The sequence below is a fragment of the Pezoporus occidentalis genome, unplaced genomic scaffold (assembly GCF_034315485.1).
Source record: "Pezoporus occidentalis ecotype Australia unplaced genomic scaffold, CSIRO_AGI_Poc_V1 ctg13, whole genome shotgun sequence".
NCBI lineage: Eukaryota > Metazoa > Chordata > Aves > Psittaciformes > Psittacidae > Pezoporus > Pezoporus occidentalis.
In genome coordinates, this window is record NW_026913103.1 from 6,094,836 (window position 1) to 6,114,844 (window position 20,009).

Consider the following 20,009-nt stretch of genomic DNA (forward strand, 5'->3'; position numbering starts at 1 on the left):
GTGTGACACCAGTGCCTTTACAGTGCCTCCAGAACTGCAGGGTTTAGTGAAAACCCTACAAACCAACAAACTTGGTTGTAATTTTGTCTGTTCCTGCATAGAACCCTAGACCATACCACCATACACTGCCATACCATGTTCTGTGAGGAATCAAACCAGGCCAATTTTAGGCTGTTTGAAGAACACATAAGCAATTGTCCCTTAACAGTAAATTACTAGCTAGAAACACACACAATTGGGACAGCTTAGAAAAACATGTTTTCTATTTATTTAAAAATAAGTTTGTAGTTACTACATTGCAGTGACAGTAATTCTTACACATACATTCTAGTTTGTATAAAAGGATTCAAAGTATTATGCATCAAAACTAACATAGAAAGTGTCCACATAACAGTAAAGAAATTTCCAATCCATATGTACAAAAAGAAAGGGCACTGTTATCCTGGTGAGATACTTCAGGTTATAACATGATAATCTAGACTTCTGGAAGGAGGAAAAAAAAAACCTTGATAAAGCTAAAGAATTATAGTTTTCAAAACTGTTACTCATTACATACAACAGATTTGTGTTTTACATAATTCTGTACAAAATAAGCATAATTTTTAATCTGAAAATGTGTCAGTTTCAAAATTAACCTTTCTAGGTCATTTCCTTGAAGTTGAGCTCCATTCTATACATATTTAAACATTATGACAGAATTTAATTCATGCGAGATCATTATCCAGTTGTGCACCACACTTCTGCAATTTTAGTATGGTCCAAAAATGTAACTTCTGTAGGGTCTCAATGTATCAGCAAAACAGCACACGCAGTGGTAAGCTAAAAATAGTACATGTACATCATACAGGCATGTGTACATGGTCAGTACCTGTATTTCCTTCTCCTCCTAATTTGTATGACCTCATTCTTTGTTCTTTCAGGGTAGAAATTCATAGTACAGCACTACCTTCCCTCCCTAAAATGTACTCTTTGCATTATTTGAAGTGCATTTCCTGATGTATTTATCTGCATTAAAAAGGATCCAAATGACTATTTGTCTATCTATCTCCTAAAAGCTAAATTTATTCATCCTTATTTTACTGCAGCATATAGGGTTTCTCTTGAGTGCCTCAAGGCTGTTATAACCTTGGGAAAAGGGAGGGGGGCAACTAATTGCTGTTTCCTGCTATTTAAGATGTCTTTTAATCTGGCGTGTTTCCTCCTCTAACACACTGTAAAAACGACACAGCAAATTCCCATGTTCGAATTAGCACAAGTGCAAGAGCACCTAGAGGTTAGCTCTAGCTTAAAAGCTACCTGCCACTTCTCCCAGACACAGTAGAAATCATACTAGCTATATTCCCGACTCAAAACCAGGAAACTACATAAGCTCTCAGAACCAGATTGCTATTGGAAACACAGTGTCAAGCCCTGGCTGATTTTATGAAATTCAATACACCTTCCTCTGCATATGAACAAGCCTGTATACATAATTCACAGCAGAAAACTAACAGCCCTTCTATCAGTTGAATATCCAGATCCCCTTGGAAACCAATCTGCTACAAGAACTTCAGGGATAAAATATATTATATAGCAATTTTACACAGTTAACTCGTCTTCATTAAGTAGTAAGAAGAAAATGAGCTTTCATTGTTTCTAGGTGAGGTTTTAAAGCCCTCTACCTTCTGGATCACAGCACTGTGGCCGAGGTGTATTTAAATTCCTGTTAAACACTCAACTCCCCCCAAAAGGAAACCCCAACACAGAAAAAAGGCAAAAAGAAAAAGCTTTGAAGAACTACTGTGGAGAAAAAATACCATTTTAGAGTAGGGTAGGGACTATGACACAATGTAATTATTGTGGTATGGCGGTACCTTGATTGACCATCAATATGCTAAAATTACCTCTGCAAGATTTGCATGCTTCAGACTAAATGTGAATGCTGATGAAAGTGAGCTTAAACATCTGCAACCTCCAATCTACTCTAAGTATGGGTGAAAGGGTCTCATCCAGTTAAGCCTACTGCTTTTATAGAACCAGTCAACCATTTAATACGTGCCTGAATCCAAATTACATGCTAAAGCATTTACCTGCAATCCTCGATCCAACAAATATGAGCAAAAGACTGAACAACGTGGTGTCAAAATTGTAACAAGCCTGAAGTTACTGAATGGACAGACTATTTTTTGTGTTGTATGTTGTCTATTTTTTGGTCAGACAAAAGCCTCTGGCACAGAATCAGAACTGGTACAGCAATACAGAAAGTTGTCTCTATGCTACATTTATTTTTTTATAGATATTAATATATCCTACGTGCTGCATTAGGGTCCTTTATCGATTAATAGTTTTACAAATATTAAGCCATAGTAATATTTAACTCAACCAACTCAATCTTACAAGTCTATCAACAAACTGATCACATGTACGAACGGGACACTGTACAAATAAACATCTGTAAATCTATACCACAGCAGGCTAATCACCGGAGGAAGACATTTTTCTGTAAAGTTGAATCACCCATCAGTGCCAAGTGACAAAGAGCTCTAGTTCCATATTGACAGTAATGAACACTACAGTGGTAAAATTTAAGTTCAGTCCCCAGAGAATGCACTAACAACCGAAACAAAATGGCTAAGGAGTTGTTAAGTATGCAGGCACAGGTACAATGATTTCTGTTAAACATTTAGAGCACACTGGCTCCACAGCAACAGAAGTTATTTCCTTGCTGGTAGTTAGAGAACACACTGTTATTAAGATATCACTCAGCAATAAATACCAATTTTAACGCTTTCCAGTATATAGCAGAAATACCAGAACAGTATCCTCATACCCATGTCAAGTATAAATTAATTTAATGAATAAAACTGCGTTAATTGCTGCCAGGCCTGTGAGATCGTTTGCATGTGTATGACTATGAACCAATTTACAATGCAAATGTGAAACAAGCACATGAGATTCTGATACTCCATTTTCTGAGCCAGTTGTTAGGTACTTAAAGATGGCATTATAAAACATGCATTTAACTGTAATTCTTAAATTATGTCAGAACACTGACCAATAGTTCATTGCTCACATTTAAAAACTTAAGACTTTGTAATCAAAAGCTCTTTTTCTGTGTTGATACAGTTTGTCACAACAACCTCAAGTAATTTTTCCTAGACCAAAATGCAGTCTGATGGTGACGGAAGTCTTATAAATAAGTCTGTAACCTCATGAAATTAAATTATAAAAATATAACTTTTAAATAATCTGGTATTAATTTCTAATAAATTCTTAGTATTGCTGCCATAAAAAATGACCCTAATTATCCACAATTTATTTTAAAAGGAACAATGTTAATGCGTCCAATATGAATTTAAAAATTACTGGCTAAAGTCACCGATATCACTGGGTGGGAAGCAGTACCCAGGTTCTGCAGATAATGCCTTCTATTACCATAGAATTATGATGTACAGTTGTCTACCTACTGTTAAGGGAATGCATATTATTTCAGTCTCTGAAACTTACATACAAGGTATTTCCGATACATAAATATATACATAAACATGCCATAACAAACATTATTACAAATGGAGTAAATACAGAAGCTGAATTTTAGATATAATCTATTTCATATATTACAATGCAGATAACATCAGGAAATTTCACATTTTCAAATGATTGCCTTCAGTGAGATTTGACAAAATTAACAAGTAGAGTCAATCAGCTGTGAACGGTGAAGCTGTATTGCAACTGTACAACCATAGCTTGTTATTTTACCACACATTTTGTGACTCCATTTTAACTGGATCATAGAGAAATACTTCTCAGACAAAATAAATATCCCAACAAATGAAATGAAATGCAAACTAATCCCTGTTCCCCACAGTCAGACCCTGAACAATTCAAAGAGGATCTGGAAAATACTTCAGTCATTCTTTGTAGCTAAATGCATGGTGAACAATGTAAAACTAGGTATGGTGGTTAATAATTTGCTGTCCACACTAGCTTACATCTGTTCCTCTCAGTGTCAAATACCAGTGTTGTTTAAGCTTTTATTTTTTTTTTTGTATGAAATAGAAAATACAGAGTGAACAATCAGCCCCCAAACGAATACAGAATCTGTGCAAATTTAAGGTCTTAATTCTGTATGCCGTCCCTTCCAGCTATTGCAGATGATCATAAAAAGAGAGAATTATTTTTCAGCAAGGGTGTACGGAATTGAGGTTTCATTTCAGGTTTATTTTCTTCAACTAAGTTAGGGTCACACATACACACACACAAAAAAAAACCCCTTTCACACTACCCAAGCTTCCAAAGTAATGTATAACCAGGCAATTTTGGTTACATTTTTGTACCATACTGGATCTCAGAAAATATGACTGCTTCTGTATTTTTTTCCTTAAAACTGGACAATACTTTTTTAAGTGATAGAAAATGGTATTAAAGTTTGTTTGTAAAGGTATAAAATAACTAGATGTACCATAAACAAATAAATAACTGCTTTTCTTTTCCAGAGCAGTACATATAACAATACATTCCCCTAAGTCATATAGTTATCATTTACAATAGACAACTTAATTTTACTAAGGATGCAAGAAATAATAGAATACAAGGCACAATCATTAAATGGAATTTTTCTTTAGGGTGTATGTTGACTTATGTCAGCGTGATATACCATAAAAAGTGCAGAAAAACACAATGTGCAATGAGACGACTGTATAAAACATGATTGCATAAAAAGTGATTTGGCCTTTTAACCTTAATAATTGAAAATAACCAATCTTCCCCTTAAAATTAAACTATAAAGTATGACATTTTAAAATTTATTTTCAGTTCTAGTGCTATCTAAAAAATCCTGAAAAAAATTTATACCTGGGTAATATTCTATATGCATGTGTTCATGTATATATTAATATATACACATACACTCTTCTTTGTAGGTCATTTTAGCCTCTTCAGCACGTCTAAAGTTGTAGAAACAACAATCAATCTGAATCAGAAAGTAAACATCTTCATTCCATACCTGTCCTGTAATTTCCTTGAATCCTTTAACCAATTATATGTTTTGTCTAAAACATCTCTGTCAAAGGACCCCACCAGTGCATTATTTTCTACCAAAAGTACCAAAAAGGATACATTTCAGAACAATGTTAACCACTTACTATTTAAAACAATACACAGCTTTTATCACTGCAAATGGTATGCTGTATTGACACTTGGAAAGAAAAAAAGGCTCTCCACTGCACTGATTCTCAGTCTTTGGCACAATAAACAGAAATTTAGTGATTGATACAAGAATCAAGGTCTGAAAAATTAGACATTAGTCAAACTTTTTCCAATGTGGATATATATATATATATATGTGATTACATTTTTGCTATGTTTGGCAGAGCTTGGATAAACCCACAGCCTGTGCTAGGCTTCCTTTGCAGTTGAACATTCCATCCCACCTGAAATTAAGCATTTTTAGATTAGCAAAGTTTGATATTTTTGTATTTAGTAGAAATGTAAGTGAATTTACTGCCACTTTTTGCCAAAACCTGCATTCTGAGGCAACCTGACTTTACAATCAAGGTGCACCTTGCTTGGTCAAAAATAGACTTCTGCTTTCAGTTTACGGCATTACGAGTTCTATCACCTGTTTCTTTACTGGTGTAAGGATACTATGCACTACTCGAGCAGAGTCGCTCTCAACTCTGTGCGTCAGCCAGAAATTGCTTTCATTATTCTCAACTGTGAACAAAATGACTGTTGAAATGCATAACCTATTTGGAGGGCAATAAATAGCAAAAGTTTAAAATATATATTTCTTTCAAAGACTGCTCTTTCAGTTTTTTTTTTTTTTGCTATATTTTTCTCCTCAAGCCAGAACATACTCTTCCAACCCATAATAGCAGCAGGGAAGCAGAAGTCTGTTCTGCCATTCCTTAACTACCTGCTTCATAGCATTCCGAAGTAAAACCCCTGGTAAAAATTACCAACCAATTAAATTAGCTTTTGCTTTTTCAGTCAACTTTCGGACTCTGCCTCTGCTAGATGTTCCAAAAGTTAAGGAGGTGTCCTCAAACAATAGCTGCCTTTGCTCTTCCTCAGAGTCATCTTCATTGTAAAAGGCTGTCCTCCTACCCTGGTTTCTAGTTCTCATGTGAGGTTCAGAATCTTTAAGCTCTTCAGACCCCTCCTCCATAGGCTCATCTATCTTTTTCCTCCTGCTTCTTGTCTGCATTTTAACATTCGCAGGAACTAGGAGGTCCGAGCCTGGCTGATGGGTCTTTATCTTCCTTTTTGGCTTTCTACCCCCACGGCCTTTTTTTTGTAACAAGTCTTCCTTCATATTATTTTCAGAAAGAGAATTGCATGCTGTAGAAGCAGAGGCTTCTTCTGGTACGTCCCTTGTGGTCTGGATTGTGTTCTGCTCTGTAACCTTCTGCTGTTCAACAATTTGCAGCTTTTTTGGTTTTCTGCCTCTTTTCTTGTGCACCACCTCACAGGTACTGTTATTAGTCTCCACCTTCGGCTTCCGTCCAGGACCTCTTTTAACTGGAGGTTTTGAAGGCTGTCCGCCATGTCCGTTTACCTGGATGCTTCCTGATGCCAAAGCATTATTCTTGCAATCTGCTGTAAAGAAACAAAAGTATGTGTCATGGAACAGATGTGGATTTACATTCACTTTCAAGCTGCCTTAATAAAATTCTTATTAAAATATCTGAATGGATTCACAGTGATTGACAATCTGTCAAAATCTAAGAAACCCAAAGTAGAGCCCAAACAGCTTCATTCCAGTATACAGTGAGGACTAACTTCTAGCTGGGTTTAGCTCAAGGTAGCTTGAAGAAAGAAAACAAACCAAATCCCTACCCTGCAAAAAACAAACAAATAAAAAACCTCAGAAAAAAAACAGGGGATGGGGAGGGGGGAAGAGAAAAGGAAAAAGCTCAAATGTTCTTGGCTGACACACCACCAGTGGACTAAAACTCGTATTTGGTACCTGCAACAGCAACAAGCTGCTCAAGAAGCATTGCTGTAAGGATCAGGAATGCTTCCCAGCAGGTCATTTCTGGAGAATGCTACCTCTTTCAGCTTGAGGTAGGATCCTTCATAATCAGTTCATAAGACTAGGGTTATTTCAGTAATAACCCAGAAAAAGGGTAGAAACATGGGAGACACACATACATGCACACATACAAAAGTATGCAAATTGCACAGATTTCTCATATTTACAGACACATGGCAGAAGGCATTTGCTTCGAGACTTTCATGGGCTATGAGATTTTCTTAGGTGAGTGGTACCTAACTTCCTTGTGGGGCATGTCACATGACCTTTTACAGGTGTTCTGATATCACAACCCTTGCCTAAAACGAGGCCAGGAATAGACTCATAGCCAGCATGACAGTTCATCCAGTCCTTTGACGGAAACAGTCATGCACAGCTCCTGCTGTGTTCAAATGTCCTCCATCACACACTAAAAGCACAGGCCTCCACTGCCATATGGGTGGTTGTGCAGGAGAGACAGGATCATGTCAACAACATTCAAATACCTCTGATTTGACCAAACATCCAATCTCATAATGGGTGCATACTGAGTCACATAATATGCTGAGGCCTTTGTGAGGAAGCTTGCAAGGAATGGACACTTTATCAGACTACAAGCTGCTTTTTCAGAAGCATGTAAGAGTGAGAAAGAAAGGAAAACCCTCAGGGAGAGGAGGACTACAAGGAGTAACCAGATTAATTAGGCAGGGCCCAATCTGCAGACCACTGTTTCTTCATCTTCAGAAAGAAGATGCTTAGCGGATCTAGCTGCTTCACAGAAGCTTCACAACAGTTCAAAGCTCCTTCATTAACGGGAAAGATTTTATGACTAAGAGATCTTACTTCAGTCTCCACAGATGCTTTGAGTTTTAAGGTACCCAGACTCAAAAAGACCAAGCAAGTTCAGTTAGAAGACTGCATAAAACTAGGTTCAGTCAATCCTGTGCTATAGGATTGATACACTAAACAGAAGCAGTAAACACTATATAGTTCCATTTTGCTGTGGCAAGAAGTCAAAGAACAAAGTTGCAGCTGGGATACTCTGATTTTATGCTTGTGGTTGTGCAGTGTCATCACACTTAGCGTTACTGACCCAAACATAAGCCACATAAATTTTACTAGGTAAAACCCACAGGCTTTGGAGTGTGACCCTGCAAAAATCTGCTTTGGAATCCGAGAACTCATTATATGACCCTTGTCATAACTGAAATGAAAGTGCAGATATAAAAATTGGCTAGACAACAGTTATCAAATCATGGAAACGGTGTTAAGAATAGTCAAAACTGTGCTGATTTATCAAGAAGGAACTAAGCGTGACTCAGTTGTTCTATCAGACTTCCCTATTCTGCTAAATCATAATGCATACTGATTTCTACACCCACAAATTGTCACAAAGTGTGCCATTACAGCCACTACATCAGTAACTAGAAAGGAGAAATGTTCCAAAGAAACCCCATACCTTGTTGATTAACAGTGGCAGATTTTACTTTGCGCTTGACTTGCTTCTCTTTCTCAGGATTTTCTCTTGTGGAGTTATTCCTAGTGTGATGACTGTAATCAGACTGAGTAGGGACTGACACAATATTCTGGTTCTTGGAATGTTTGGTTGAATTCTCCAGTACTGGAAGGACAAAAAGAAAAAAAAAAAAAATGTTGTTCCAGTCAACTAGTTTATACCACAATCATTCTGATCTGGCTCAAAAGGAACTCATGTTCTACTATAAACAAACCATTCGAATAGTGATCTAGAGGTAAGAAAGCTTCCTGGATAAAACAACACAGCCTAACTTGCTGAGTTTTCCTCTGAAGAATCTCAAAGGCTCTGCATCTTGAAAACAGAACCAGTCTTAACTGAGACAAATACACTGGGTTTCCAAAAAGTAAGTTTTATATTTATAAACATTCATGGTTTAAAAGACCCCAGCAAAACCCAACAAAAAAACCCTGAAACAGTGAAAAACCCCAACTTGCCTGACTTTCCTGACCCTGCAGTAGTACTAGACTTCATAATTAAAGGCTTTATTGTTAAAGGCTTTGCTCCTGAAGAAGTAGATGGTTGCTCTGTAACAGCCACTTCTGTTGTTCCCCTATTGCTTCTAGTCCGCACAAGGGAAGAGGTTTCAGCTGCTTTTCCATTCATCTGAGGTGGAGCATGTCTCAGTGCTGTTGACCGTGCAGGTGCAGAAGATGAAGAGGTGGCAGCAGTTTCTGCCTTCAGCTGAGGTTTTATTAATCTCCTCTTCCTTTCAGGGCTGCAAAAGGAGTAACAATTTGGATCCTGGATTACCACTTTCTTACTCCCACGTCTGAGACTGTGGGAGTAAACCAATCATCTCTGTATGAAGTATGTTCAAAATATGACATTTACTGTGGAAACTCATGTGGTCGTGAGCCTCCAAACAGTGAATCTTTACAATAAATGCTACAGTTACATGACAAAGCACGATGCCATCACTACCCTAATGATGCTGTTTTACTGTACATGTTTATTGGTTATTTGAATTCTAAGGACTTACACTAGGATAGCACTAAGTAGAGTTTTAAACTCTTCCACATCATAGGGACTTGCATGTCAAAGCTACCATTCTGCAATATAGGGAACAGTAAAGGAACTATTAAGAAAAAACCAAACCACACTAAGTTCTGCTGTACAGGTATGCCAAACTGGCACAGGATTTCATGAATACTTTACAGGAATTAATGTACCTGGATGCAACACTACTGGAAACTGAGCTGCTTCTACTTCTTTTTTTCCTTCTTTTCTTTATTGTATTTCTTTTATGAAAGCGTAGGGCAGATTTATAATCCGATAAAATAGAACTTATGTGTTCTTCAAAGAAAGCAGACAGCCGCAAACTCATGCTGTAAATCTAAAAAAGAAAAGCCAATAAAAAAGCAAGTTGTATACCTTTCCAAATCATCACTGTACTTATTTACCATTGAGCAATAGATACAAAAGTAAACTGATACGGAAACGTTTAAAGGAAATGTACAGTCTGTCTCAACAAATTTACACTAATCCATGAGTAGGTTTAATTATTTTCATGTCTTTGACAAGTGTGTTACAACTGAAGATTACACACAAGTTAAAATTAGAAAAGCCACCTTTTCAACTGTCCCATTCCATCTGCCTTTCCAGAAAGCATCCCTTTCTAGCTTCAGCAGAAACCACAATGAGATCCTTAACTGAATTTTACTGTATCATACCAAGGGTGAAGAATCTGATTTTCTTCTGTATTAAGTTGAGTCCTTATACCCTGTATTTGAGCATCAGTCCATTCCTTTGAAGCAGGCTCAAGGCATGTATTAGAATTATGTAGTGCTGATTCTTAGGCAGCCCCGACAGCGAGTGGGAGCGTCTATTACTGACTGAAGAGAGATCGATCACTGATCAGCCCTTCTTGCTAGTCACCTACCTACGAAGGAAATTTGTCCCTACATTTTAAGACAATGAAGTCCTGATGATTAATTTGCTATTCAGAACAGCCAAACATAAAAGGTTCTAATAATTCCAGTTTAAGTAATGCATGTTACCAGAAGAAAAGCTACACAGAAGCCTTGAACATGTGTATACATTTATAACTTTCACTGCTTACAGATACTGTACCTACAAGTCAATTTTAGAGAAAAGCATTATTAACTCTACCATTGGCAGGGCATTTCAATATTAGGAAGAATGTGAACAGCTTTGTTTCCCAGAAATTCTAAGCATTTCATTACAATCTCACTGCATACTGATAAGCAGCATAGAATTTCATTATCCCCCATTCTCTATACCTGTGTATTTCAGTTTGGGGCAACCTCCAAAACAAAGGAGTTTGTGGTTCCATACATGTGTTTTCAAAACCTAGTTTCTTCACAGAAACACCAGTTAAATTCCACTATTGTACCTATACTCATGTTTCTGCAGATCTTTCAATGTGGCTCTCCCTTAGCATCCACTTTCAAGTATTTATTTTTGAACCATACTTGCAGAACATCAGAACTTCAGGCATATAAACAGCACAAATTCCTCTAAAACCCCAAACTATACTACTTTCTCAGAAATATTCTCATTTGAAGGTCAGAAATAATGAAGCTTGTTTTTAAAGTAATGTGTTAACAGTGTCTCTTTCCTTTTTTTTGGGGTCCCATATTTTTCAGATGTAAGTATTGTTTCAAACAACAAAGAAAAAGTCTTACCCTTGATCTTTTACTTGGTGTATAGGCCTTTGAATTGCTGAAAATAAGTCTCACATCTTTACATAACTCCATTGGTGACTCATAGTTGCCAGCTTCCAGTGTTTCTCTAACAGTAGAAAAATCCATAGGAGTGTCGATAATATCTCTGTAATCCTGTTAAGAAATAGCAAAGCCATGTATTACAAGCTTTCCCCCCCCCCCACGAGTCTTAATGGAACATTTTCATTAGGATGCATTTGACGAACCTGTTCAAAGCAAATGTCTTCTTTAAATAGATATGGAGGGCAATTTGCTCCTTTCCACTCATACACAATGAAATTCCTCAACAGGATTGAGGATAGAAGTTAACTGATACAAGACTTAATTAATTTTAAAAAAGGATTTACTGAAATACAGAGCTCAAAATTTGCATCCTAAGGGCTGTATGACTGACACACACTCATGAAGATAACTGTGATACAGAAGTGTGACTACGAGCTTTCTGGATGGCTTAACAGCTCAGACTTGGTACTAAGCCTAACATCGTTTTTACATATTAACTTTAAAATACGAAGTCTGGCTATTTGAACCTGATCAGAGGCTTAGCACATCCCTACTGAAACCAGAGCAGTTTCCCAAATGGAGACCTGACAATTTAGGGAAGTAATATTATAATAATGAAAACTCCACAGGCTTAAATGGGACTGTGTTCAAGCCAATGACATAACTTTTCCTAGGCTATGGGAGAAACAGAGGAATATCTGTGTGAAAAAAGAGCTTAAACACCAAAATGAAGTAAAACAGTTAATCCACGAGAGCAAATAGAACTTGTGTTGAGTGCCTCTGAATGTTAAGCAGGTGTGTGACATCAGGAGCAGGGCGTTTCATACTTAAGCCTAATAAGGTGCTCTCTCTCAGACCACTTAAAGATCTCAAAATACAAAGGGCCACCTGTAGTTAGGCCATGGTATAAAGCTTAGTTACTTCAAAAATGACAGTGCCCACTGACTGCAGAAGTGTCAAGACAGACATATCAGTGACTTCTGAAAGAGAAGCATTTCTTTTCTCTAATTGGGAAGATTAATTTCCCCCATGTTAATCACTTTAGAGTGGTATTTTAAACAAAACCTTCAGATATGCTAGAAGAAAAGTATGCAAACCCTTTGGCTTCATTACTTAAACTAAACTAAAAGGCTAAACCAAATCCAAGGCAACAAGACTTTCATGTTAAAATATTCTGAAGTTACAAACTAGCTCATGGTTATCTGAACTCCAGTGCAGTCACCCAAGCAGAAAGCGAAACTGGGGAAAGTCATCATTACTACAGTTAATGGTTCACTACAGTTCTTCAGTGGGTACTTTTTCTGAATCAAGCCCAGATGACTGATAAGAAAATTTGGTTTTGTACTTCTGAAAACAAAAAACGACCCATGACAACAATGGTCACACACAACAACTGAACACATGTACTTCACATATAACCATTTTTCGCTCAGAAAAGGGAAGACAACTGTAAAAGCTGTAACTTACTTAACATGGCATCCCTGAATACAAACCAGTTTGCAACTAAAGTACAGCAGAGAAGTATAATTTCTTTTGAAATGACTTTACAAAGACACTAAACATTAATATAAGGCGACAACCAAGCACTGAAAAAAATTTCTGTCAACGGAGGTGCCTGAAGTTACGAGTTGGAACATGGTCACAGTTTAAAAAACAAGAACCAACCACCTAAAAACTGGATTATAACTGGCCTTCCTGTTCCAAAATACTCACTGGGTATTCAAGGAGATCCACTGGTTGTCGAAACGGTTCAGAATCCTCACACTGAAAAATGAGATTCAGCAGCTCCTGGCATTGCTTCTTCCATGACTGAACATCATATGACTGAGCTCTATTACGTAGCCGCCGCTTTGGCTGATGATCCTGAAATGACAATGTTGTCTGGTATATATTAAATAAACTAGCTGTTCTTACACAATCTAATGGAAAAGGTACCCTGCAGGATATAAATTCTAACTGATGAATCCGTGACATGCAGCAGCACAGACAAAAATGCTTTTGCAGTGAACAGATCACTAGAACAACACATCACTTTTAAGTTCAAAACTTTCCAAAAGCTGACATTAGATGATAATAAAAACACTTTCAGTTTTGCATTCCTTTGTTTAACCAATGCTTGTCTAATTATTTGTAGCACTGTAAATCATAAAATAAGATTTACCTTTCTTTTTCTAGTGGAAGTTCCTGGCACATTTGTATCTTTCTCTTCTTCCTTTGAGCAAGATAATGAGTCGCATAAAAAGGTTAAAAAAATGTAAGCATGTACGAGTAGGTGAATTCTTTTATACTTCATTTATAATTTGATTTTTTTATAGTTCTACCCCTGTCCCTCTGGGAAGCATTTCACGTGACTGCCAGTTTTGAGAACCTCTCAGAATTCTAAGCAGCATCTAAATTCTCCAGCAAGCTGCTAAAGCATTAAAGGAGAGGAGCCTGAATTTTTACCCAGTTTCCCAGCTGACAAACAAGAAACATTTAACTGACAGAGAAGTACACCCCACTCCCTTACAGCGACAGAAATTGGTACTTTTGTACCCAGCAGGACAGAGACAGCAGCCCTGTTTCTCCAGTTAACTAATGCCAACATCTTAAGACACAACCACTTACTTCATCAGAGTCAGACAACACTTTCTTCTTCATTGCATTGTATAATGGAATTATGTCATAGCAACTCTGGTCTCTGTGTAAAAAGAAATACACACTAACATTTATTTTCTATCTACACTTATGGGATCAACTATATTATGCCTATGATAAGAAAAATGTTTACAAAGCCATTCCCAAATAAAATGATACAGTGTTTAGCGATGTATGAATACTAAGAGGACTGCAGTAATGAGAAAAGCTTGTCTTCAGCTCAAAAAAGCTGTAAAATATCTCTGCACTCTGTAAAATACAGACCATTTAACAGTGTCAATGTTCTAAAATTGAAAACCATGATCTTTTACCATGAATGCATAAGCATTAGAAAAATCTAACACTATACCACTTAAAGGGCTCTGGGGCCTATCTAGCTTTCTAAGAAACAGTACAGTGGATTTAGTGTACAAAAGTGCAATTCAATACATTAGCACCCATAATGCAAGACAGCTGAAATGTAATTTTTATTTGTGTAAGGACTAACACTGTTATTATATAAACCTGCATAATTAAATCAGCAAAACAAACACTGATTTTCAATTCTTGTACAACACAGCAAAAGAAAGCCCAAAGGTGTTCCACTATGTAGCCATACAAACCACCGGAAAAACAGGAGTAAATACTCAGCAACTCTACACTGGAATTGCAATCCATAATACAGGCTACTGTATTTGACTATAATTATCGCTAGAAGAGCCAGGGGAGAAGGTGAGAAAAAGATCAAGCACACAACACCCCCTTCCCTATTTTCTGCTTTTTAAAAGACTTGGGTAATTCAAGGTCTAAGCCCTGGATTCTCAGAGGCATCTAAATAATTCACTCTCATTAGAATCAAGGGGTTTGCCTTCCATGGTGGTCTAGGCCTTCTGCCCCACACTAAAAATACAAGTCTGGGCTTTATGTGCATTGTTAGTTCACTTACATGGGTATATTAATAAACACAAGCTATAGGCCATTATTAAGGAAGACTATCCACATGTTAAACTAATTTAGCTTAGCCAATTAAAAAACACACTTTGACAAACCTTGAGCTGCTTAATTAGTCAGAAGGAAACCCCATGTAGGCTGAAAATGTTAAAGAACAAACACAGTACTAGAGAAGCCCTTTAGAAACATGTGTGTTTCTAACGGTGCATTTCACTGAAACTTTTGAGTATTTTTCATTCTCCAGCCAATATCAGAAATCATAAGCCCGGAAGATACAAAAAATTTGTGTACGGCGTCAAAGTCCAACATTTCCAAATACATAATGCAATTCTAATGTTTTAAGAGCACACAAAAAATAAGAAGATTCAATTTAACACGGAGAAACCAAATTACTAAAAACATCATGATTTTTGTCACACTAACGAAGTATCTTCTTGTTTTTACAAGGCAGGAACAGGAGCATTCACAGTGTAAAGCAAATAAAAGCAGTGGACACACTCGGTAAGCTCTTCTTACAAACTTCAGGCCCACAGATGTATCAAGTGACTGAGAAATCTGAAACATTTCCCATTCAGTTTTTCTACAGACAATAATAAAACATTTGACAGACAACTACTATCTGTCGACCTCAAAGCTTCCAATTTTTATTTTGCATAACACCATTTTCAATCACACTATAAATTGTAAAGACTTCAGAATTAAATGCCCACGATTACATTAACATAGGAGTTCTAATTTTGAGTTTGAATACTGCCTAACTTAACTCTAAATGTATCTATCGCTCCATGAAGTTAGTCAGACCCATTTTTATCATTTAGCAGAAAGTCTCTTCAAATAAAATGCCACATCAATCTATGCCAATCAATGTATTACAAAACTTTGTTTTGCAAATGTAGGCATTCTTTGTCAAGATGAGCTTTATTCTTTTCTGCCCCAACAGCAGACAGCAGGCTTATTCAAGCTGCAGTACTATTTCACTTTAAAATTCAGATCTGAAAAGGCCGAATACCTTGGGAAGAGACAGGAACAACAACAGAGCTACTAAGCAACTCACTTTATGAAGTGCAGCAGAAGATCTGTGACAAATTTGGCAGATTTGACAATAGGACTTCCAGGTTCATTAAATGTGCGAGTATTATGTTCTATGTACCGGACTTCCCACATTAACGAAGAAAGGCGCCTGTATATGAAAGGAGGGAAAAGGGGAGGGGAATTAAAAAAACATGCTTCCAGCAACATATATGAAACAGGAGAAAAGCCTTACATCCTTCTTCCAATGTATTATCACATTCATCTTTTTGGCTTACACTAGATCAGAAAACATGCACGCTCTGAGATGTTGCCCTATGTGACCAGCAGAAGGCAGCTTCCTCAGGTTTCCTGCTCTCATGTCCTGCAGTAATCTATACAAATGGCTTTGAGAATATACAGCTGACACTCCTTGGGATAATTCAGCTGTGATGCTTCAGCTTTTATACATAACCCAGCCCCTATCACCTCTTAAATCACAGCTGAGGATCACCAAAATAGTAATAAAGAATTTATTAAAAGTATATATTTTTCTGACAGATACACAATGATAAGAGTTTCCTTCCATAGCTCTGATTTAATGACGTAACTATACAATAGACACAGTATGAAAAATGATGCACGAAAGCAAAAATAACTGAAAAAATAGACCCAAATCTAGAAAAAAAAAAAAACGCACAACAAATTAAACATTTGTGATCTAAAAAAACCCACATTATTTCAAATCAAAACTCTGACAGCACAGAAGTTACAAATACTAGCATGAAAGTAGAAGGTTTTATGTAAAACATGCTGAAAAGCATAAGCACTTAAATGCAATTTAATAATGTTTATGGGTCCAGCATTTAATGCTATGTGATGCCAGTAGTGACTAGGACAGTTTGTAACTATTCTGTTTGGTTTTGCATTTTTCTTTGTATGCCAAGACTCCTAGTTCAGAGAAGAGAAAGTGTGTTTTAAGGTAAGCCTCACAAAAAGCTACCAAAGTCACAAGTGATCTGAACAATCCCTCCTTCAGAAGGTGAAGAAAAAATGTTACTGGAAAGCACAACACAAGGTGTTGCTTATTACCTAACCAGGCTTTGGCAATACTAGAAACTAACAACAGAGGCTTAACTGGAGAAGGTATGCTGACTGCCAAAAATATCTACTTACTCTTTTGACAAGAGAAACAAAATTCAGAAAAAAAATCCTCTCCACCTCCAACTGCAAAGCAGTACATTGCAGAAGTGAAAGCTGGATTACCTTATGTCACACAATAAACATGGAACAATAAATGTGCATTACTGAATTACAACATCTAAAGAAAGAGGTGGCTTTTTTTCTGAAAATTAAAAAGTGATTTTAATTTAGAATTCAATCTTCAGTTAGGACTCAAAACACTACAAATTAGCTTTGAAATTTGGCCCAAACCAAAACACCATCCATGGTTTACTCAAAACAAGTATTAGAGGGACACTGATCTTCAACCCAGAAATATCCCAAGAATGAAAGGAAACAAAAGTAATTTAATGGAGCATTCTCCTTCATAGATAATACTTACTGCAAAATAATACAGCAATTTCAATCCCTGGTTAGGAAAACATCAAAACTGTGCCAAAAAGTCAACTTACTTCTGTTGCTGTCCAGAATTGAGAATTTCAAGGCCAGTAACTTGAGAAGCTATTTTCTGTGTAGCTTCTTAAGAGACATTACAAGATTATTTTTTTTTAAGCACATTAGGACAAACTCACTTGACTATTTCTAAGATTTTACTTATTAAAAAATAGGGTTTTGTTTTTTTAAATTATAAAATGGAAACTTAATCCTTCTGACTAAGTTTGAATGTTATTTGCATAAGCAGGAATCTGAATGTCACATAACACTGAAATACATTTTGGAGAAGAGATGTACAGTCGGTTTTAAAGTTTTACAAAAGGAAATCTTATCAAGGATAGAAGATGGGAGAAATGGAAAGCACACACCTGTACCTATCTCTTACTTGGGTATTACAAGACAAAGAGCTGCCAAAAATATGGTTGGCAGTATTTCACAGCAGGAACCAAGACTTGGATCTAACCTGTAAAATCTGCTTTCCAGTCTTTGTTTAATGGTACTGAGGTCTGTGGGATATGCCACAACAGTGCAATACATTGGGTAAGCTTGGAGATCCACAGGTGCCACAAATGCAGAAGCAATATCTAGACAGAATGAAAAATAAATAAAAATAAGATATATTCCACACACGTCCCTTGACAGCTTCAAGATTCACATCCTCCCACAACATCTGCCATTTCTTAATGTCTGAAACACACTTTCCTTAGTGTGTTTATAAAATAGCAACAATAACTACTCTGAAAATTTGTGACAATCTCCATATAAAAGTGCTTGCTGATATGTATGCTCTAAGTACAACCACTGCAGTCACTACCCATTCAGTTGTACACAAAGCACCAATGCTCCTCAGAGACAACGCAAATGCATGTAAGACACAAACATTTGAAAAGTAGATTTAAATGTATAAATTACATATATAAAAACATGCAGCTCAGTATTGTTATTTACAATATAGGGCGATTTCATTTGGTTTGATATTTCCACTCTCCCACCTTCAAAGCAAGCAATGCATTGAATTCTTACCATAAAGTTACAGTACTATTTCAATCTCATTAAGACTGAAAACTACACTCAAAGTAAAACAGAAACACATCTTCTGTCCCTACCTAACAGCAAAGACTTCTAAAACCAATCCATCATAATGCTAGCAGACTGCTGAGCAATTTAAGTCTATGCACCTGTACAAACTTGGGGTTTTTTATTCTTCCTGTGTTTAGGAGCATCATGAGTGCTTACACGCATGCTAACATTTTATACCTCGAGGGAAAATACCATAATATAAAACCATAAAAAACAAAAAACCTTTAACATCTCTCAGGAAAAGTCTTTAAGAACAGACCGTACCTTGTTGCTAAACAGACTGTTCTTCTAAAAGCTGTTTACTCACTCTGAAGAATGTTCTAGCAACTGCTACTTTGTACTGATACATACCACATATGCTACAGTTAAATCCCAAACTAAGCAGCATGCCGTGAAAGGTAATGCAAAACACATAACCATTACTCTTAGACAACAGAGTGAGAACAACTAGAATTTCATTTCCTCACACGTTTTTTTTTAATGTAATTCTATAATTTGGATTACTATACTGTATGGCTATTGCTTTCCTTCAAGTACTTAAAAAATCTGTTAAGAAACAATTATCTGTGACAACTTATATATTTAATTTATGACCATTGCTAGCCTGGTCATAAACCCAAGACTGCTGACTTAACACAGTTTTCTTATCACAAAACATACAGAAGACTAATGATTTAGCAGGTATTTCACTGGTGGATCTCAGTCTCTGGCACCTACCTTTGATCATGTAAATGTTGCAGTGATGTGTTAAATGTTACCTTTTCAGAAGCTGCCTGTAAAGACTAATTGCAACTAAAGACTAACTTAAAAGCCGTTTGCCATTCAGTTGCAGAGAATTAATCACTTTTTCCTAAACATTTTTCGTAACTATGCAATATGGGGGAGAAAACAGGAGTTAGAAAAGCCTACTGAAAGGAAAATCTACACATTCTCGCATGAAGCATAAAAGATTCCCCTGACTGCATCTGCTCGTAATATAGTTAATATTCTGTTTATCATGAAGTTTGCCATTTTAACCCCAAGAAGATTCTGCTAGCCAAAGTAAAAAAAACTAGGACTTGTTTTTCTCCTGTAAAACCCAAACCCCTAGTGTATTTCAAAACAATCGTTACCTTTGAAAACGGGAGAAAATTTAGGTTTTATACTCACTACATGAAAAATTAAAATATGTGTAATGCTCCAGTTTTGTTCCAGTTAATCTAGAAGTAAAAGGTGTATTTTATCACATTCATTTGGGTAATTTTAGAAGTACACGTGAGCCTATTCCCAAAAACGTAACATAAAAGCATCTCCCGTATTATTCAGCATTTACCTAAAGTCATGAGTTGGTTGATCCCTGTGATAACTCTGTCACACTCCTCATCTCGGGTCCTGGAACCCCATTCTCCATCCAGAGGTTTGTAGAGCAGTGTTCTACGTTCATCATCTGTTAAAGGAACACTAGTTCCCAGTTCTTCTGGAAATACAGCTGTAATGTAATAACATGAAAACTAAATAAAATACAAATCTTTGTATCTTG

General features: G+C 36.6%; 1 protein-coding gene across 7 annotated transcripts in view; it reads right to left on the bottom strand.

Moving 5' to 3' along the window:
• Positions 1 to 245: 245 nt before the first annotated feature.
• Positions 246 to 20,009, bottom strand: part of PHIP (pleckstrin homology domain interacting protein) — a 110,820-nt gene continuing 91,056 nt past the window's right edge. For 4 of the 7 annotated variants that reach the window (XM_062608239.1, XM_062608240.1, XM_062608244.1 and 1 more), the window contains 11 exons: positions 19,803 to 19,958; positions 17,874 to 17,994; positions 15,840 to 15,965; positions 13,826 to 13,898; positions 13,380 to 13,430; positions 12,932 to 13,081; positions 11,177 to 11,329; positions 9,701 to 9,864; positions 8,966 to 9,246; positions 8,454 to 8,615; positions 246 to 6,579 (listed from right to left, as the gene is read on the bottom strand). In XM_062608239.1, the coding sequence (XP_062464223.1) occupies positions 5,936 to 6,579; positions 8,454 to 8,615; positions 8,966 to 9,246; positions 9,701 to 9,864; positions 11,177 to 11,329; positions 12,932 to 13,081; positions 13,380 to 13,430; positions 13,826 to 13,898; positions 15,840 to 15,965; positions 17,874 to 17,994; positions 19,803 to 19,958 (2,081 nt within the window). In that variant the 3' untranslated portion in view covers positions 246 to 5,935. Of the gene's footprint in view, positions 6,580 to 8,453; positions 8,616 to 8,965; positions 9,247 to 9,700; positions 9,865 to 11,176; positions 11,330 to 12,931; positions 13,082 to 13,379; positions 13,431 to 13,825; positions 13,899 to 15,839; positions 15,966 to 17,873; positions 17,995 to 19,802; positions 19,959 to 20,009 lie in introns of those variants that run through there. The other 3 variants (XM_062608241.1, XM_062608242.1, XR_009962747.1) reach the window with 3 other exon arrangements.